The sequence below is a fragment of the Eleutherodactylus coqui genome, chromosome 3 (genome assembly GCF_035609145.1).
Source record: "Eleutherodactylus coqui strain aEleCoq1 chromosome 3, aEleCoq1.hap1, whole genome shotgun sequence".
NCBI classification, from domain to species: domain Eukaryota; kingdom Metazoa; phylum Chordata; class Amphibia; order Anura; family Eleutherodactylidae; genus Eleutherodactylus; species Eleutherodactylus coqui.
In genome coordinates, this window is record NC_089839.1 from 177,698,280 (window position 1) to 177,717,573 (window position 19,294).

A 19,294-nucleotide genomic window follows, 5' to 3' on the forward strand; every position below is an offset into this window, starting at 1 on the left:
AGATGGAACGCACATTGCGTTCCACCTGTGTGACATCTCCTCGTGGGTCACGTGACACGTCTAATGGAGCGCATCGCTGCGCTCCACTTACAATTTAGGGGGGGCGTGGCTCCGAGAGACGAGTCACGTGTCACGGCTCCTGACGTCTAATGGAACACATCGCTGCGCTCCTTTTACATTTTAGGGGGGCATGGCTCCGGAAGACGAGTCACGTGTTACGGCTCCTGACGTCGGCCTCTGACGCTGCATCCAGGGCGCCCCACGGCGCGTCACCCCGAGGGATACGTCATCTCCCGTCGCCAAAATGGCGCTGTGCATCGAAACAAGCTCATTTCCAGTAACCTTTTACAATGGGTTTGTAATTTATTTCTGTCCTATTTATATCACCATTTGTCTATGTAGTTGTATGCTTGAGAAAGGCATTTAATACGCCGAAACGCGTCGCAAGGATTCCGCAAGTATTTTGTCATTTTATGAGGTTGTGACCTCCTTTTTTGTATGAATACACCTCTTTGTCTCTAATCTGAGGCTGGCTTTTTGAGACACCTATTATTGGTCCTCTACAAGATAAGCAGCGCAGGTCTATAGTTTTTTTCTATATACTTCTTCTTCTATATTATCCGACCTCTTATGAGGAACAGAGCATTTCTATGACCTGCAGCTCTCCAGCGGGGTGGATCATATTGATATTGATTTGGCGATTTGTGGATAAAGTAACTGCTATGAGCCTACCAGGATATTGGGTGCTGACATGATCACTTTAGGGTGACATGTCAGGCACCAGGTGAGTTATCACATTATACTACAGTGATTACCTTTTAAAGGTGCTTGGCGCTTTCCTTGACTTTGATCTTTTGATAAAAAAATTATACGCTAGGCTGCAAAAAAGGCCTAGCTGGGTAATAGGGAGCAACTACAACTCCCAGCGGCCACGCAGAAAATTGCACACGCACGCTCACAAGTAGCCCTAAGAAGGAGCTTTTTTTCAAATTTTTTTGAAAAAGCAAACAGCCTAGATAGTGTGAATATGTCTTTCCCTCCATCAGCGGCTGTGGCCGTACGCTGTGCGTGAAGTTGACGGGACGCACAGAGCGGTGTAAAAAATTAGGCAATTATTGGCCTGCACTTGGAGACTGACAGCGGTTATGTAACGCACACTGTAGGCCAAAAAAAATATACGCTGGGCTGCAGAAAGGCCTAGCTGGCTAATAGTGAGCCACTACAACAGTAATGCACACGCTCACAGGTAGCCCTAAGGAGGAGCTTTTTTGGGGTACTTGTTGACAGGATTCTACACTACCACTGTTCCTGCCTGACCACTACTGCCCCTATACTCTGTATAATTGGCTGCAGACTGACAATGCAATAGTCTGCATAGCGCAAGATGAAAACAAAAAATTTGTGTACAACTGCTCCCAGCAGCCACAACAGTAATGCACACGGTAAGATGTGGCCCTAAGAAGGACCGTTGGGGTTCTTGAAGACGCCAACACTCTAACTATAGCACCAGCAGCACCCTCCCTAATCTCTGCCAGCATGTGTCTGAGGCGAGCAGCGGGCGGGACTGCTTAATATACTCGGCGGTCACTTGATCTCGCCAGCCACTCACTGCAGGGGGGTGGGATAGGGCTGGAACGTCACAGGAGAAAGTGGTAATGCCTTCCCTGCATGTCTATTGGCCAGAAAATGGCGCAAAACATGCAGGGAAGGAAATGGAATTGACTCGAGTACCGCGTGGTGTTTCAAGTAACGAGCATCTCGAGTACCCTAATACTCGAGCGAGCATCAAGCTCAGACGAGTACGTTCGCTCATCTCTAGTCGCCTCCCATGCTAGGGTCCACAATTTTAAGCACACTCCAGAAAGGAAATCTCTCAAACTACCGCTGGAGATACTTACATATCTTGTCTATTGGTTCGGGAAGGTATTGAGTTTATTTCTCCTAGATGATAAAAATATTACTCCATTCCCCACTGTCAGAGAAAAGTTCAATCTCTCGTCTAAAGAATTTTACCCACATTATCAAGTACAGTGCTTTATAAATATCACCCACATAGAGGAGAACACTTTCCCAAACAGGCTGCTACTTTTCATCTATAAATCACAAAGTTCTGCTACAAGAAGATGCAACCACAAGGTTGGAACTAAGCTGAAGGTGATCATACTTGACCGACTACATTTATGGACTAAAGTCATAAAACAGAGGCAAACATAGAAGATAAAAGAGCCCCACAGCTAACATGATCTCCTGGACCCATGCAGCAATTAAAAAAAAAAAATTGCTGATGTTCCTGTCAATGTTTTTTGTGTATATTTTTTTCTACATGAGATTTAGTATTTAGACTTTTTACGCTGCAAAACAGTCTATTCTGTCATTGTTTATTTTTGTTTACTTTTTTTTCTATAGTTCTCCAATAGTTGTCCTACTTCTAGCTATTGATGACCTATTGTCAGGATAGGTCATCAGAAGCAGATCAGCAGGGGTCCACCGCCCAAGCTGTCATGCTGCCAGAAGCAGACAGTGCCATACATTGCACAGTGGCACTGATTGGTATTAAGGTGACTTTACATGAGACTCAGGGTGCATAAACGCCTGACAGCTCTCACAGACTATCGTTCCTCTGCTTCCACACAGGAGTGGTAGTTGTTCAACAATGGAGCTGGAACACGCTGGGAATCCCTTGTGGCTGCCCACCTCCATTGAATGCAAACAGGCAGTCATTCAGAGATAATTACTTGGCTTTAGGTGTGCTAAAAACCAATGGACTCCAACAAGTGAGACATTTCTCACTCAGCGCCCTACTGGTGGTCACATGTACCAGGAACAACTATAGCCCAACTTTGTTGTTTCCAGAGATTAATCGGGCGACAATCACCCCATGTAAAGGTACCTTTACATGTTGAGTCCCATTCCCTTCATTGGAACTTAGCCTGCTGTACCAATCTGGGCCACTAGACAATGTACAGAGCTGTCAGCTTCTGGGGCAACAGCTGGTCACCAGAGTTCCAAGGCTTTGTACACCCACCAATCTGCTATGAATAGCTAATTCTAAGGACAGCACATAAATAGTTTTAAGTGCAACAACCCCCTTAAGGGAATATATAATATATGTATTTTTGTGACTTATGTAATAAGAACAGTTTTTTTTCTAAAAAATCGTAGTTATTCTTTTATTTTTGTGTTGGTTTTGATATTTAACAACATTTTATGTTTTGGGGTTTTTTATGTTTTACAAGGGGGGTTTTACTTTTCAATTTTATTTGATATAATGCATTGGCATGTCCATGTATTTTAATGCATTACTGCCTGTACAGTGGAGTAACAATAGGGGGTGCAGAGGTAGTAATCACTTCCTGGCATTGGTGTCTGAGGGGGCCCAAAGGCCCCACTGCTATATGTTAGGACCGCCAGGTGTGCGGGGGCCCGGGCTGGTGTCTCTGTCAGGGGTTCCCCCACGCTGGTGGTTGGTTGTGGCGGTCAGCAGCATACCCTGCATCATGTGCGGGCGCGCCCGCCTGCTGGTCGGCCGCATGGCGCTTGGCTCGGTGCGCGCCACCTGGGGGAGGCGGTTTCATGAGTTCCCTCTGGTGGTCATGTGACTTCTCCCCGCCCCCTAAGCCCTCTCAGCCAGTTCTTCCTTGCCAGTGTTTGGTTTAGCTTCTGTTCAGCTGGTCACCTGCTATCATTGACCTGACATTCAGTGCTTTGACTTCTGCTTGACTTTGACTTGCCTGTGGTTTATCCCCTCTGTACTGCGTATGTGCTTTCTGGTTTTGACCCGGTCTGTTGTTACTACCCTTGGTTGCTGTGTTGTCTCTGTCTGCTATTTAGGTTCCCACTAGCCGGGTTCCCTGTCCCTCTTTCCTAGGGTCCCTGACACTAGTGCAGTGCAGGGACCGTCGCCCAGTTGTTGCCCTGGGGTTCAGCTTAGGGGGGCAAGTATGTAGCGACACAGGAGAGGGTTGGTGTAGGGATTCCCTGTCCATCCACCCTAGCCAGCCCTAACACTATATTATTATAAATGGCACATATTAGGTAGGGCCCTGCTAAAGCTTTTGCATTGGGGACCAAGACATTCTTGTTACACCTCTACTTGTGCATGGACAATATACAAGCAACTGTTTGGGGATACCTCATGTATGCCCTAACAAGGATTGTTTTAGGAAAGTCCTGGGGATCTTTGCTAGGTTCATGATGGTCTCTTAAATATGCAGGCTGAGGATTAGCGAATAGCATGAGACTCCTCCTTTTTGATGCCTTGATCACTTTGGATTGCAATGGTCAATCACAGCTGTCCTTGTCATGTGATCACACAGGCCAAACCACTGTGCCCCCATGGTCACAGCACTGGGAATATACAACACTGGTGGCTAAGTACTGACTCACAGTGCTGTGTATTTACATTAGGGAAGGCCAAAGGGTTACGTTTGTGGCCTTAATAGTAATAGTGACCCCCTTAATGGTCCCAATAGAAATAGTGAATCTTTTAGTGGTCCCAGTAATAGTAGTGACCCCCATACCAGAGGCGTAACTTAAGGCTGCTGGGCCCCAGTGCAAAATCTGTAACTGGGCCCCCAACTATAACGCGTCATTGATAACATTGGTTTGCAATATGGGGATGTGAGACTTTATGGGCTCCTCGGCCCAGGTGCGATCGCACCCCCTATATGTACACCCTCTGCACCCCCTATATGTACACCCTCTGCACCCCCTATATGTACACCCATGCCCCATATCATAGTGGCCCCAGTAGTCATAGTGACTCCCACAGTGACCCCAGTAATAATGATACCTCAGTTAGTGGCCACAGCTGTAATCATGATCCCCATATTGTCCCCAATAGTAATAGTATCCTCCAGCACCGCCGGAACAGAACTGTGAGCATGTGTGTGAATGGTTTGCGGATTGTTGCCGGCCAGTTCACAGGTGGAAATGATTTTTTATTGGCCATTAATATGGCTAGTAAACATAAATGCTAGCGGGGTAGAAACCCTAGCGCTACCCCTCTGAGGTCCTGCAGAAGCAGCAGTCTCAGGTCACCTCCTGGTGGGAGCTCCCATGGATTGGCTGACTCTTGTGTATGATGCCTAGAGAGTTCTTACAGGGGTTTTATTTCAGGACAAATTAGAAAAAGGTTCTGCTGTAGCAAAGCAATCGTTTATTAATTTGTGAACATGAGTATATAGACCAGTGTTCCCCAACTCCCGTCCTCAGGGCCCCCCAACAGGTCATGTTTTCTGGATTTCCTCAGTATTGCACAGGTGATGTAATTATTGTCAGTGCCTCAGACATTGCTACTAGCGTTCTCTCTATAGGATATCCTGAAAACATGACCTGCTGGGTTCCATGAGGACTGGAGCTGGGAAGCACTGATATAGAAGAATCCCAGATGAAGTATACACATGATATCAGTGGAGGGCCCACCACATACATCCAGTAATAAATGCATATACTTCAGATATAGTAATTAGCATATTGCATACAATGACAGTAGATTTCGTTAGTTAATCATAGAGAATTGCAGTATCTTTCCAAGCCGATGACTCCCCCTTTGATCTCCTTAGCTCCATTTGTCCAGCTAAAGATATTTCCAGATTTATAAAGATAATTATTAGAAATGGTCTTGGTGTCAAGAATGTAATCCCACATATTGACATCAGACATTTCACCAACAAAACACTGGCTTGCCTGAAACCCACCACCAAAAGTGTCCTGGTCCTGCCCAAGGATGACACTCATCTGAGGTCCTATGGGGGATCTGCTTGTAGTAACTCTTCTAGGGTAACGCTTGGCATTGACCCACAGTTGGAGCAGCCCGGTCGCGGAGTCCCAAGCAACACAAGTCTGTTTCCAGTCTAGAACATCAGGATCCACATTGAAGTAAAGATCTTCATTATTTATGGAGATACAAATCTTGTTTGGTGGTACTGGATAAATAAGGAAAGTATTGTCTTTTCCAGGCGTGGCCAAGGAAAAAAGAGAATGTTCTCGTTGGAGGTCGCTATAGGAGCGCACACATACGGTGAGTTGTTTTAAAGCTTGTTCCACAGATGGCTTCAGAATCACATAGTCAGTGACTGATTGCTTAGGGAAAAGGAGAACATTTTGGCCTAGACCAAAGGATAGAAAATAAAGTTGCAGTAATAATAATAACTAATAACAATCATTATATGATAACCAGCGAGAGAAACTACGTAATCTTGTAGATATGATACCTTTTAATGACTAACAAAAATACACGATGTAACAGCAGGCTTGTGAACCTCTCGGGCTCTTCGTCAGGCTAAAATGGAATAGATCTGAAGAGGCATGAACAGGGGCGTAACTATAGAGGATGCAGGGGATGCGGTTGCACCCGGGCCCAGGAGCCTTGGGGGGCCCATAAGGCCTCTCTTCTCCATATAGGAAGCCCAATACTATGAATAAAGCATTATAGTTGGGGGCCCCGTTCCAGGTTTTGCATTGGGGCCCAGGAGCTTCAAGTTACGCCTCTGGCATGAATATTTGACTAAGAGCCCGAGAGGTTCACAAGCCTGCTATTACATCATGTATGTTTGTTAGCCATTAACCCTTTAAGGACACGACCTATTTGGGGCTTAAGGACGCAACGATTTTTGGCGGATTTTCTTCTCAATTTATCAAAAGTCATAACTTTTTTATTTTTCCGTCGACGCGGACGTATAAGGGCTTGTTTTTTGCGTGGCGAACTGTAGTTTTTATTGGCCTCATTTTTGGGTAAAAGGACTATATTGTAAAACTTTTATTTATTTTTTTTTATGATAGCAGGGAGAGAAAATGCATCAATTCTGCCATAGAATTTGTTTTTTTACAGCGTTAATCATGCAGCATAAATAAGACAATAATTTTTTTCTGCGGGTCGGTACAGTTACAACGATACCAAAATTCTAACTTTTTTTTAGGTTTTTCCACTTTTCCGCAATAAAAACCCTTTTTTTGGAAATCTTTTTTTTTTTCTAAATCGCTGCATTCAAAGTCCTGTAACTTTTTTATCTTTTGATGTACGGAGCTCTATGAGAGCTTATTTTTTGCGAAATGAACTGTAGTTTTTATTGGTACCATTTTGGGGTACATACGGCTTTTTTGATCACTTTTATTGCATTTTTAGTGAGGAAAAAGCATTAAAAAAGGGTTTTTTTTAAACATTTTATTACATTTTTTTTAAATTCATTTCTTTAAGTTTTTTTTTTTTTTACACAGCTTGTGTCCCTCTGGGGGACTTTCACCACAGCCCTGATGATCACTGTGATAAGGCATGGCAGGGCTACTGCCCTGCCATGCCTTATCACTTATACAGCGATCTCAGGCACTGGCAACACAAGACGCCAGTGTCTGGTGTCCTGTTGCCATGGCGACCGGACGGGCTCTCGCAATAACATCGCGAGAGCCGGCCGAAGACACCGAGGGAGCGCGCTCCCTCCGTGAACTCTTTCTCTGCCGCGATCTACTTAGATCGTGGCAGGGAAGGGATTAACAACGGGAGGCCGGCTATCACTGACAGCCGACTCCTGCTGCGGGATAGCGCGGGATCATATGTGATCTCGCGCTATCCCCAGGATGTAAGTTTACACCCTGTTTGCGGAAGTACCCCGCTGCCAGGACGTAAACTTACGCCATGGAGCGGAAAGCGGTTAAAAGGTATCATATCTACAAGATTACTTGGTTTCTCTTGCTGGGAACAATCACATTTTGCTCTACTGGCTAACACGGTACCAAACCTTTGTTTTCATTATACATAACCATCACATCTAGATTTGTATTAAACCTTACCATCATTGATTGTATATATTAACCCACTAGCCCACCAGGATTCTCTTCTCCACAATTAAAGTGTTTGTACCACAATTACAAGTTATTCCCTAGACATAGGATAGGGGATGAATTGCTGATCGATGGAGATCTCACCACTGAGACATTTTTAAGAGGGGAGAAATAAGAAAAATGCTTACCCTCACTACCCTGCTACTCCTAGCCACAAATGACATGTCCCCCAACCCAGGCCCAACTATCCATGACCTCTTCACCACCAAACACCGCAACCTGCTCGCCCCTGGCATTGTCCTATGATGGTCAACATTTCTCCCACACCCCCAGATCGTCCGACCGCGCAGCGGAGGAGTAGGCGTCATTCTCTCGCCTAACTGTACCTTTCAGGTCATTCCCTCAGCTTCCAGTCATTCGAAGTCCGCACCCTGCGAATTTTCCGCCCACTGTCCCTGCGTGTCGCAGTTATTTACCGCCCCCCAGGTCCCACCCGCCTGTTCCTAGACCACTTCGCTGCCTGGATCCCCCACTTCGTATCCTGTGAAATCCCAACCCTCATCCTCAGCGGTTTCAACATCCCTACTAATAACCCCAGCCCTTCATCTGCCTCCTGACTTTTAATGCTTACCTCCTCCTTTGGCCTATCACTAATCTCTGACTCCCCCACTCAAGAGATGGCAACACTCTCAATCTAATCTTCCTCTGCCTCTCCCTTTACTAACTCCCCCCTTTTACTCTCAGATCACAACCTCCTCTCTTTCTCCATCAGGCACCCTAGCATCCCCCCAGACCCTCCTATCTATAGCACCTTTAGGAACCTTCAGTCCATCCCTACCATACAGTTCGCCGAGACCATTCAGTCCTCCCTCTACCCTATCTCTCTCCTCCCCTGCCTTAACCTGGCAGTTGAACACTACCATACCACCCTCAGCTGTGTCGTGGATAAAGCAGTATCACCCTCGACCCGAGCCGTCAACCACAGACCATGGCAACCTTTGCTCACATCCAAAACGTGCTGCATCCGGTGGTGCTCTAGGTGTGCCAAGCGGCTATGGAGAAAATCAAAGCTGCCCGCAGACTTCCTCCACTTCAAATTCATGCTTAAAACCTATAACCTAGCCCTTCACCATGCCAAACAAATTTATTTCACCTCCCTTGTCTCCTCACTATCCCACAACTCCAAACGACTCTTTGAGACCTTTCACTCCCTCCACAGTCCCAAAGAACAGGCCCCCGTGACAAAAAAAGCGACAACATCAGAAAAGAAATCTCCAAAAACTGCACGGCTAGCCCCGATTTCAGTCTCCTCAGCACTGCATCCAGCCCCACTCACTTTCTATGTTAGAACCAACAACAGAGGAAGAAATCTCCAGGCTGCTTTCCGCTGCCCGCCCCACCACCTGTGCTAGCGACCCTCTCCCCTCTCACCTCCTCCGGTCCCTTTCCCCAGCTCTCATTACTCACTTCACCACAATCGCAACCTCTCCCTAACCTCTGGCACTTTCCCCTCCTCATTTAAACCCTCCATCATATCACCTCTGCTTAAAAAAGCAATCCTGGACCCGACTGATGCTGCCAACTACCGACCTGTGTCAATCCTCCCCTTCATCTCCAAATTACTAGAACACCTGGTCTACTCCTGCCTCACATGCTTTCGCTCTGACAACTCTCTCATTGCCCCCCTCCAGTCTGGTTTCCATTCTCTGCCTTTGACTGAAACTACCCTCACAAAAGTATCAAATGACCTGATGACGGCAAAGTTTAGAGGTGACTACTCCCTATTAATCCTCCTTGACCTGTCTGCTGCATTTGACACTGTCAACCCGGGCGTCCTTCATACTATGCTCCACTCTATTGGTCTAAAGGACACTGTTCTCTCCTGGTTCTCCTCCTACCTCTCTGACTGCTCCGTCAACGTCTCCTTTGCTGGCTCTACCCCCTCTCCACTTCCTCTCACTGTCGGGGTACCCCAGGGCTCGGTTCTTGGCCCCCTTCTCTTCTCTATCTATACTGCCCCAATTGAACAAACTATTCACAAATTCGGCATCCAATACCATCTCTACACCGACACCCAACTATACACCTCCTCCCATGAGATCTCTGAACCATTCCTCCAAAATATCACTGACTGTCTGACCGCTGTCTCTAATACTATGTCCTCCCTTTTTCTTAAACTTAACCTCTAAAACTGACCTCCTCATCTTTCTGCCTTCCAACCGACCTCAACTCAGCATCTCTATTACAGTGTCTGGCACTATCATAACTCCCAGACAGCATGCCCGCTGTCTTGGGGGTCACACTGGACTCTGACCTCTCCTTTACCCCCCCCCCCCCCCCCCCCACACACACACTTTTAATATCTGTCCCAAACATGCCATATACACCTCAGAAATATTGCTAAAATCTGGGTGGTTCCTCACCACGGACATGCTAAAAACAACCGTGGCTGCCCTCATCCACTCCCGACTCACCTACTGCAACTCGCTATTCATCGGCCTTTCCCACACCAGGCTCGCTCCACTCCAATCCATACTAACTGCGGCAGCTAGGCTCATTTTTCTATCCAACCGTTACTCAGACGCCTCTGCACTATGCCAGTCGCTGTATTGGCTGCCCATCCACTGCAGAACTAAATTTAAACTCCTCACCCACAAAGCTCTCCATGGTGCCGTGCCACCATACATCGCCTCCACACTCAGACTAAACACCCCTGTAATACGAACCTCATATGCTCGCCTCCAGGAATTCACTAGAGCAGCACCCATCCTCTGGAACGCTCTACCCCAAGGCATCTGGACAATTCCCAATGCACAAAATTTCAGACGCGCCCTAAAAACGCACCTCTTCAGGGAAACATACCAAATCCCCTGACCTAGTCCCCCGCCCTCCCTATGTCTCCCCATACCTTCCACCCTGCCTATCACATATGACCTGTACCCCTGCACCTTCTTATCGCCCCACCCCATTTGGTTTCTAATAACTGATTTCCACATGAAATCCCCTACTGCTTGTGTTCCCCATGCCTTGCTTCCCCACCCCATTAGTTTCAAACTGATTGTACCTCCCATTGTAATTGTTGTATTGTTTGTATTTATCCCATTCTTGAAAGCGCTGCGGAATAAGTTGGCGCTATACAAATAAAGATTTTTTTGGGGGGGAGGGGTTAGTTTTTACGGCGTTCACAATACAATATCAATGTATCAATGACATAGGACCTTTTTCTATGGGTCAGCACGATTGGGGTGATACCAAATTGATATTGTTTTTATGATTTTCCATCTTTAAAAAGTAAATACATTTTTTCCTTAAACAAAATTTGCCCTCCTCTGCTATATTTTGAGAACCAGAACTTTTTTATTTTTTCATTAACCCCTTGAGTGGCACGCCCGGAAATTTTCCAGGACGAGCTCCACTGCCGATAGTGATATAGCCCGGAAGATTTCCGGGCTATGTATCACTATGGGAGCTACAGAGCACAATGCCTCAAGCTGTGACATTGTGCTCTACCTGCACAGACCCACAGAGAACAAAGCAAGGGCTTTGAAAAACCAGCAGAAGATATTGCCGATATGCCGGCAATCTCCTGCTTCTAAGTCTCCTGCTTTGTTTACAGGTTGCCATAGAGACCATGGGCTTGTCAGAAGCAAGCCGATGGTCTCTGTGGCAGGGAGAGCTGGTGCTTGGCTGTCAGAGGACAGCTAGGTACGAGCTCTTAAAGCAGAGATCAGAGAAAACCTCTGATCTCTGCTGTGTTAACCCTTTACATGCTGCAGTCTATGTGACTGCAGCATGTAAAGGGCTGTCAGTGCAGCATGTAAAGGGCTGTCACCATCAGACCCCCGGAATGTGATCAGGGGGTCCTGATGGGTCCCTGTGGAAGTCCCCTAAAGGGACAAAAAAAAAAAAAAGTAATAAAGTATTTAAAAAAATTATAACAACACTTGTCTCCCTTTACTTTGTAAAAAATCAAAAATAAAATCACACATGTGGTATCAATGCATCGTAATGACCCAGAGAAGGAAGTTAATACATTATTTAACCCCTTAATGACATGGTCCCTTTTTTTCTTTTTTCCCCCATTTCTTTTTTTCCTTCCCCCCCCCCCCTGTTTAAAAAAAATCACAACTTGTCCCAAAAAAAACAAGCCCTTATATGGCCATGTCAATGGAAAAATGAAAAAGTTATGGCTCTTGAGACGCAACTGCAAAATTAGTTGAAATTCAATGATTAGACCATTTAAAAAAACCTACCCTGGTGGGTACGACAGGGTGGTAGGAAACCCGCCACTGAAGGGCTTAAATGGGCTGTGTGAAAGCTTGTTTTTGCAGAGTGAGTTGCAGTTAATATTAGTACTTTTTATTTTGGGAAACATATTGTTTTTTTATCAAAATATTTTGGGAGCCTGAATATTTAAAAAAAAAAACAACGCAATTTTGTCCTTTTTTTTACACCTTTCACTGTGTGGGTTAAATATTGTGATTTTTTAATAGTTCAGACTTTCTACAAACATGGTGAAACAAAATATGTATTGTTTTTTTTAATTGTTTCAATTTTATAAGGAGAGTGGGACTTTTTGGGGAACTTTTAACATTTAGTTTTACTGTTAGCCCCGAGACTATGGCTTTGATGGGCTGTGATAAGCTATGTGAAGTTAGTCTTGCTTTGTCCCATATATTGACTATTGTAGAAATTATAATTTTGAGTAATGCTCACGATTACCCTGTTTTATCCCTTCTTATCCCATGGTTTTTGTTATTTCTGTTTTATTAAAATGCATGTTGGAAAAAGTTTAATAAAAATCTTTTTGAACCTAAAAAAAATGTAAAAATGTTTTAATACTTGTTGGGTCCCTAAAGGAGACTTGAACTTGCGATTGTTGATTGCTGTACTATATACTGCAAAACCACAGTATTACAGTATATAGCAATTTTTGATGTTGCCTATCAAGTCTCACTAGGGGCAGGGTTTGATAGGCATCTATGCATGGCAGCCCTGGGAGCTTCTGACTTTTAAATGAGCTGCCAGTTTTGACTGCAGTATCTAAACAGTTATCTGCTGCAATCAGAGTTAACTTGGATCGCGCCAATTACCAGCGGCTGTCAGAAACAGCCAGTAGCCACAGAGTATGGAGTGGACTCAGCTCCCAAGCCTGCTTCATGAACTCTTCATTGCCGCCCAATGTAAATTTACTTTTGATGGTCATGAAGGGCTTAATAACAGTTTTAATAGGAGTTGATAGACACTAGACTATAAGATGACCAGAGACTAGACTCTATATGGTTGATTAAGACTGCATAACTAGACTTTAGATACATAATAACAAGTCACAGAGAACTGGACATTACAAGGTATAGACTACACGGATGGATCAAATTGGACCGGACACAAGATGACAATATGGTATAAGGTCTACTCATTTATACATTTGACATTTTTTTACATTTTTGGATGAAAATCCTCTTCAGCATCTTCAATCTTGTAAGACCTTGGGGGCTGAAATTGTCTTACCCTTTGGCAATGAATGCTAGCACCAATGCTATCTACTACACAGCTCTGATGGAGTGCTTTGTTAGCCAATGAGGTGGGAATCATAGAGAAGCTGCAGAGGTCTTCACCTCTAGACTTTATGGCCATTTTTGAGTAAAATGACAATGTTATAACATGGATCTAGAATGATGTAAGTGGAGATATATAGCGTCAGGATCACCATCGCTGTACTGAAGTGGCTCTGCTGTAGTTACTGTATTATGGCTGCACCACCTATCCAAGCACTTTATGGCTTACACAATGGCTATCACAGTATATACACTGACCTGCCAGTGCAAAACATCCAGATAGAAGAACAAACAAGATGGAAAGGGTTTTCATTTTTCTGGAAAAAAAAATATTGAAATTAAATGTGTGTCTGGTGACTCCATACAATTTTTTTTGTTTTACTAATATTAAAGTACTATATATAACAAAGGGGTTGTACAGGGACGCTAAATATGTACACATACCTGCTGTGTTGGAGTTTTCAGTTCTGACCCCGTTCTGACATCAGGTCACAGGGTACAGCTCCTCTCTTTTTTTGCCCACCACATCATCAAGGAGGCTGCCATCTGGCTTATCTTATGAACTGCAGTGTTTTCTCCCCAAAGAAGCCCTAACCTGATTTTTCTGAATGTTTGGAGAGGCTTGAAATATAAGCCCTATCCCAAAAATAAACTAGAGCTGCATTACATAAAAAAGGCTCTTATTGGTTCTTCGAGCGTTGCACAGCCAATCAATGTAGCGCTCTATGAACCAATACAAGGGCTGTGATTGGCTGATCAAGCGAGGCATTGATTGGCTGAACAGCGCTCAAACAACCAGTCAGAGCCATCGCGATGTGGAGGTGAGATTTATGAATTGGCTCAGCCAATTGATGGAGAGAAGGATGGAGGGCAGCAGGACTGTGGATGCACACCAGCGGGATGTCATGTGTGCCGCAATGTATACAAGACCTGGTTGTCAAGAATTTTTAAAAAGAATCAGTCGGGCTGCCTTTTATGCCTCACTCGTTCTTTTCCAGGTTTTCAGCCACGCCCATGTACAGGGAACACAAACACGCTTGTAATAGGTCCAGCTAGCCAATAGCGGGAGTCCTGGTGCAAGTGCACCAATTGCCCTGTAATTAAACAGCTCTGATCTCATTAGTGCTAGTAGTTCTGTGCCTCATTCATCACTTTCATAATAATTATCCAGGTAGAGAATTAGTGAAGACGAAAAAGCAGATGAGGCCTGTGGGTACAACGGGCAAAAATTGTGGCCAATTGAGGGCTCAGTGTGACAAGCCAATGCTGGCCATGCCCTGCATGCAGTATTGTGCAGCATCTAGCACTGTGACCGTGCTGGGGCTTAAGGACAATAGTCGATGAAGGACAAAGAAAAGTAAAACTTCCTGCACTCTTCTGTGTATACTCTAAGAAACACTAGTTTGATTCATGTTATTACATCCTGGAAGTTTACGCGTTTCAAGCTGTTAGTGTCAGATCCTGTTCATGACATGTCTGAGGATCCGGGAAGTTTTGCTTTTCTGTGTCCCTCATGCGCAGAGGCCACATTTCCTTGCTGGCTTGTTGTTTCTTTTCCTTTCTCCATTAATATCTCTAGATCAAGGTCAATATTCACTGCGGTGAGCTGAATGCAATAAAAAATTTCTACATGATATTAAAAACAGCATAAAAATACAATTCATATTTATATTGGCCAATTTACCTTGCCTTCAATCCGAAAACGACCTTTATAGGTGACTGTAAGAAGAAGTGAACTTTAGTCCAACATTTCACAATATTTCTAGAAGATTCAAACAGGAATAAAATGCAAAAAAGGAAGAATGATGAAGGAAATGTGGTATAAGAAAATGAACTATTGTGTGCAGCAAGTATTTCTTATATTGTTTTTGCTTTTTTTAAATTTTCAATGTCACAATCTGTATTTAAAAAAAAATCCTAAAATTCTGCAGTTTTCACACTGACCACTCAGCCTAATAGTCTGATACTTCCTGTTCTGTAGAGAAAACCTCGATGGATGATGGTCACAGCTCACCTCCTCTCCCTCCCTGTACAATGACATCTACACATGTCATAGAGCATGCCCAGAACACTCTCCTATAAAAGTCAAAGGGTCCCCTCTAGTCCATTGTCTCCTATGACCCATGAGGCTGCTGTATAGTATCTCTATAATTGGGGTTTACTTCTGCTGAGGCCCCCGTGGTCATGCACAGACAACAGAGAAAAAAATTCTACAATCACAAAATAAAAACAGATTAGAACAATAAAAGATGTTTCACTTTCTGGTTTTAATTAGTTGATAATATATCACTATGTATTATATACCCCATGATACTACACATAATGTATCACTATTATACACTACATAATATACTACTATCTACATAACATACTACTTCCATACACCACATAATAAATCACTATCATACACTACATAATACATCACAAAATACACATAATATCATACAGCATGTATTGCACCACATAATATATCATTATCATACACCCCATAATAGATCACATTATCATACACCACGTAATACACAACATAATATATCACTATCATACACCACATAATACTCCAGATAATATATGATTATCATACACCACATAATATACACATAATATATCACTGGGGTGAGTTAAACACCATCAAAAAATACAATACGTATTTGTATTGGCCAGTTTACCTTGCCTTTAATTATAAAATTACCTTTATATGGATCGTAATATGTTTATTCTTGCTGTTCCAAATTGATTTTAAGTGTTGCAGCTGCTGGAAGAATTACAGGTCCCACAGCATTGGTGTAATCCACTGAAATTCCTTCAGTCATCTAACAGTCATGAGTATTTATAGCAATCACACAAAGAGCAAACTTAAGTGTCACCTGACACCGGAATATTCATAACTTCTTAGAATCTTATTCACACTGTCCCATACACCTGCCTCCGCCCAAGTTAATTTGGTGCTGATGCTTACCTGTTTGCATGGAAAATGTTATGAAGTTGTGGTCACTTCAGAGGAACCGAGGAATAAAATATGTATACACAGAGGAGCGTTGGATTCTCCTCAGACTGCATGTACTGATGTCCCTCTGCAGAATGTGCCCCCCTCCCACTCTCCTCACTTTTTATCCTTAAAGGTTACACTCCTTTTTATTCAAATTTACCCCCAGACAGGAGGTTGCAGACCCTTCTTAGGTTAACCAAAAAATAGGCCCAATTGCTAAACAATGCAAAAACACTCTACTGTATTGCTATGAGAACACAAAAATGAATCCACATATAGAGCTTAGAGTAATTAAAATAGATAAACTTTACCACAAAACAAAATAGTAATTAAAAACATATATATAGTGGGAGAAAAGGAGTATCTGGACTGCAGGAACAGGACTTAAACAATAGAATAAAAATATATTCTCGGTATAAATAGAATAGCGATAAATAGAATAGTTGATCTACTAAGTCATATATAATACAAGCCGGACAAACAAGGCAATAAATTAAGACTGTCAGATCACACAAAATATAAATGCAAAGCTGTTACCACATGCTAGTCAAGACCTGTATCCTGAGCCCCAACGCTCGTTTGATCCGCTTAAGAAAGCAGTTGAGAAACGAGCGTTGGGGCTCAGGATACAGGTCTTGACTAGCATGTGGTAACAGCTTTGCATTTATATTTTGTGTGATCTGACAGTCTTAATTTATTGCCTTGTTTGTCTGGCTTGTATTATATATGACTTACGGATCAATCACACGGGCGCATCCGGGCGCCAATGCGCCCGTCTTCCTGCACGAAGAAGACGGCCACACTGCAGGACAGACGACTCTCCACAGCGCCGGAAAGAAAGAACACATGACTGGCGATGGAACTGGTCATATGTTCTTTCTTCCGGCGCTGCGGAGAATCGTCCGTCCTGCAGTGCGGCCATCTGCTTCGTGCAGGAAGGCGGGCGCATCAGCGCCCGGATGCGCCCGTGTGACTGAGCCCTTAGTAGATCCACTATTGTATTTATCGCTCTTCTATTTATACCATGAATATATTTTTATTCTATTGTTTAAGTCCTGTTCCTGCAGTCCAGATACTCCTTTTCTCCCACGATACACACATATATATATATATATATATATATATATATATATATATATACATATATATATATATATATATATATATACATATATATATATATATAATGTGTGTGTGTGTGTCTTTTTACCTACTATTTTGTTTTGTAATAAAGTTTATCTATTTTAATTACTCTAAGCTCTATATGTGGATCCGTTTTTGTGTTCTCATAGCCCCTTCTGAGGTGCAGCCCATTCCTCAGCCCAATCCCTGAAGTCCATGGCCGCTTCCTTAAAGGAGATGTCTCGAGGAAGCAGTGAATTTTTTTTTTGCCCAGTCCCCCTAATTAAGCATACATTACTAATTACCCCTGTAAATGACTTTTCTAGCTGGTTTCTACTTACAGTTCCAGCGTTTCAGCAACTTATAAAAATTTTCCCAAGATGGCCGCCAGCTCTTCTCCCTTCGCTTGCTGTAGCCCGACGTGCGCGCTCCAGAGACGCTACCAGCTGTGTCTCCATGACAACCAGACGCCCCGCAGCCGCCGACCGGACCCCTGGATTGAACGCCGCCGACCAGTCACCCACCGCCAGGCAGCAGGTAACCGGCGCAGCCCCCCCCCCCAGCACAGCGACAGCCCCCCGATCGCAGCAACAGCCCCCCCCCCGGCACAGCGACAGCCCCCCCCTCACCTCTATGTGTATATACTGAGATGAATCTACCTCGCCTCTATGTGTGTATACTGAGGAGAACTAACACTCCTCTCTGTATATATACTGAAGAATCTACCTCACTGAGAATGTAACTGACCTCTATGTGCATATACTATAAAGGGAAAGGAAGGTGCTTTATTACCCCCCACCAAGCTGGGTACTCATCTTACCGACCTGGAAAAGATGGAAGGCTAAGTCAACCTTGAGACAGCTACCTGAACCATAAAAAGAGATCAAACCTGCAACCTTCAGGTCATGAGTGAAAGCTTAGGACTGCATTCTGCTGCCTTAACACTCTGCGCCACACAAGGCTGTAATGTACTTAAAGGGGTTGTCTCGCGAAAGCATGTGAGGTGAGGTAGATTCTCCTCAGTATATACACAGAGGTGAGATACATTCTCCTCAGTATATACACATAGACGTGAGGTAGATTCATCTCAGTATACGAGAGGCTGCTGATAAGTCTTTGGCTTTACCCAGAAAGAAACGAGATAGGAAGATGAAACTTTACATTTATTCCACATACTCTCCACTGATGCCAACACACTTCTTACATCGGGATTCCAAGTTCTGTAAGCCTTGCAAAAAGAAGGATTTCGGTTGTGCCTCAAACCAGTTATCCGTAGCAGCCATGGCATCAGAAATGGGGTGAGATTTGGTCCCCTTGAGGTGTTTCTTCAGGTTTGGAAACAGATGATAGTTGGAGGGAGCTAGATGTGGTGAATAAGGTGGGTGGTCAACCAGTTGGAGGCCTAGCTTCACCAGTTTTGCCATGGTCGCTTGTGCAGTGTGAACGGAGGCGTTGTCTTGCAGGAACAAGATTCCTTTGGACAGCTTGCTGCGCTATTTGGCCTTCAGAGCTGCCTTCAATTGGTCCAAAAGTTCAATGTAATAGGTTGCATTGATGGTCGACAGATTTTGAAGGTAGTCCACTAGCAGCACGCCCTCCTTATCCCAGAACACAGACACCATCACCTTAGTGACTGAACTTCTTTGGGCGAGGAAAACCACTGTGCCTCCACTCTTTTGACTGCTCCTTGGTTTCAGGGTCATACAAATAAATCCGGGTCTCATCCATAGTGACCAGCTGATCCAGGAAGTTCTTATCAGTCCGGAAACACTGACAAATGGACCGGGGAGTTTTCACTCGCTTACTTTTCTGATCTGTTGTCAAACATTTGGAGACCCACTTTGCA

At 44.1% G+C, this 19,294-nt stretch overlaps 1 protein-coding gene across 1 annotated transcript; it reads right to left on the reverse strand.

Annotated features, from left to right (window-relative positions):
- Positions 1-5,508: 5,508 nt before the first annotated feature.
- Positions 5,509-18,318, reverse strand: LOC136620205 (jeltraxin-like). Its single transcript, XM_066594911.1, has 4 exons — positions 18,273-18,318; positions 15,022-15,056; positions 13,596-13,654; positions 5,509-6,110 (listed from the first exon to the last, which is right to left on the reverse strand). Exons 3-4 carry the CDS (start codon positions 13,648-13,650, stop codon positions 5,509-5,511), a joined length of 657 nt encoding a protein of 218 aa, XP_066451008.1. The 5' UTR covers positions 13,651-13,654; positions 15,022-15,056; positions 18,273-18,318.
- Between the last annotated feature and the right edge of the window lie 976 nt (positions 18,319-19,294).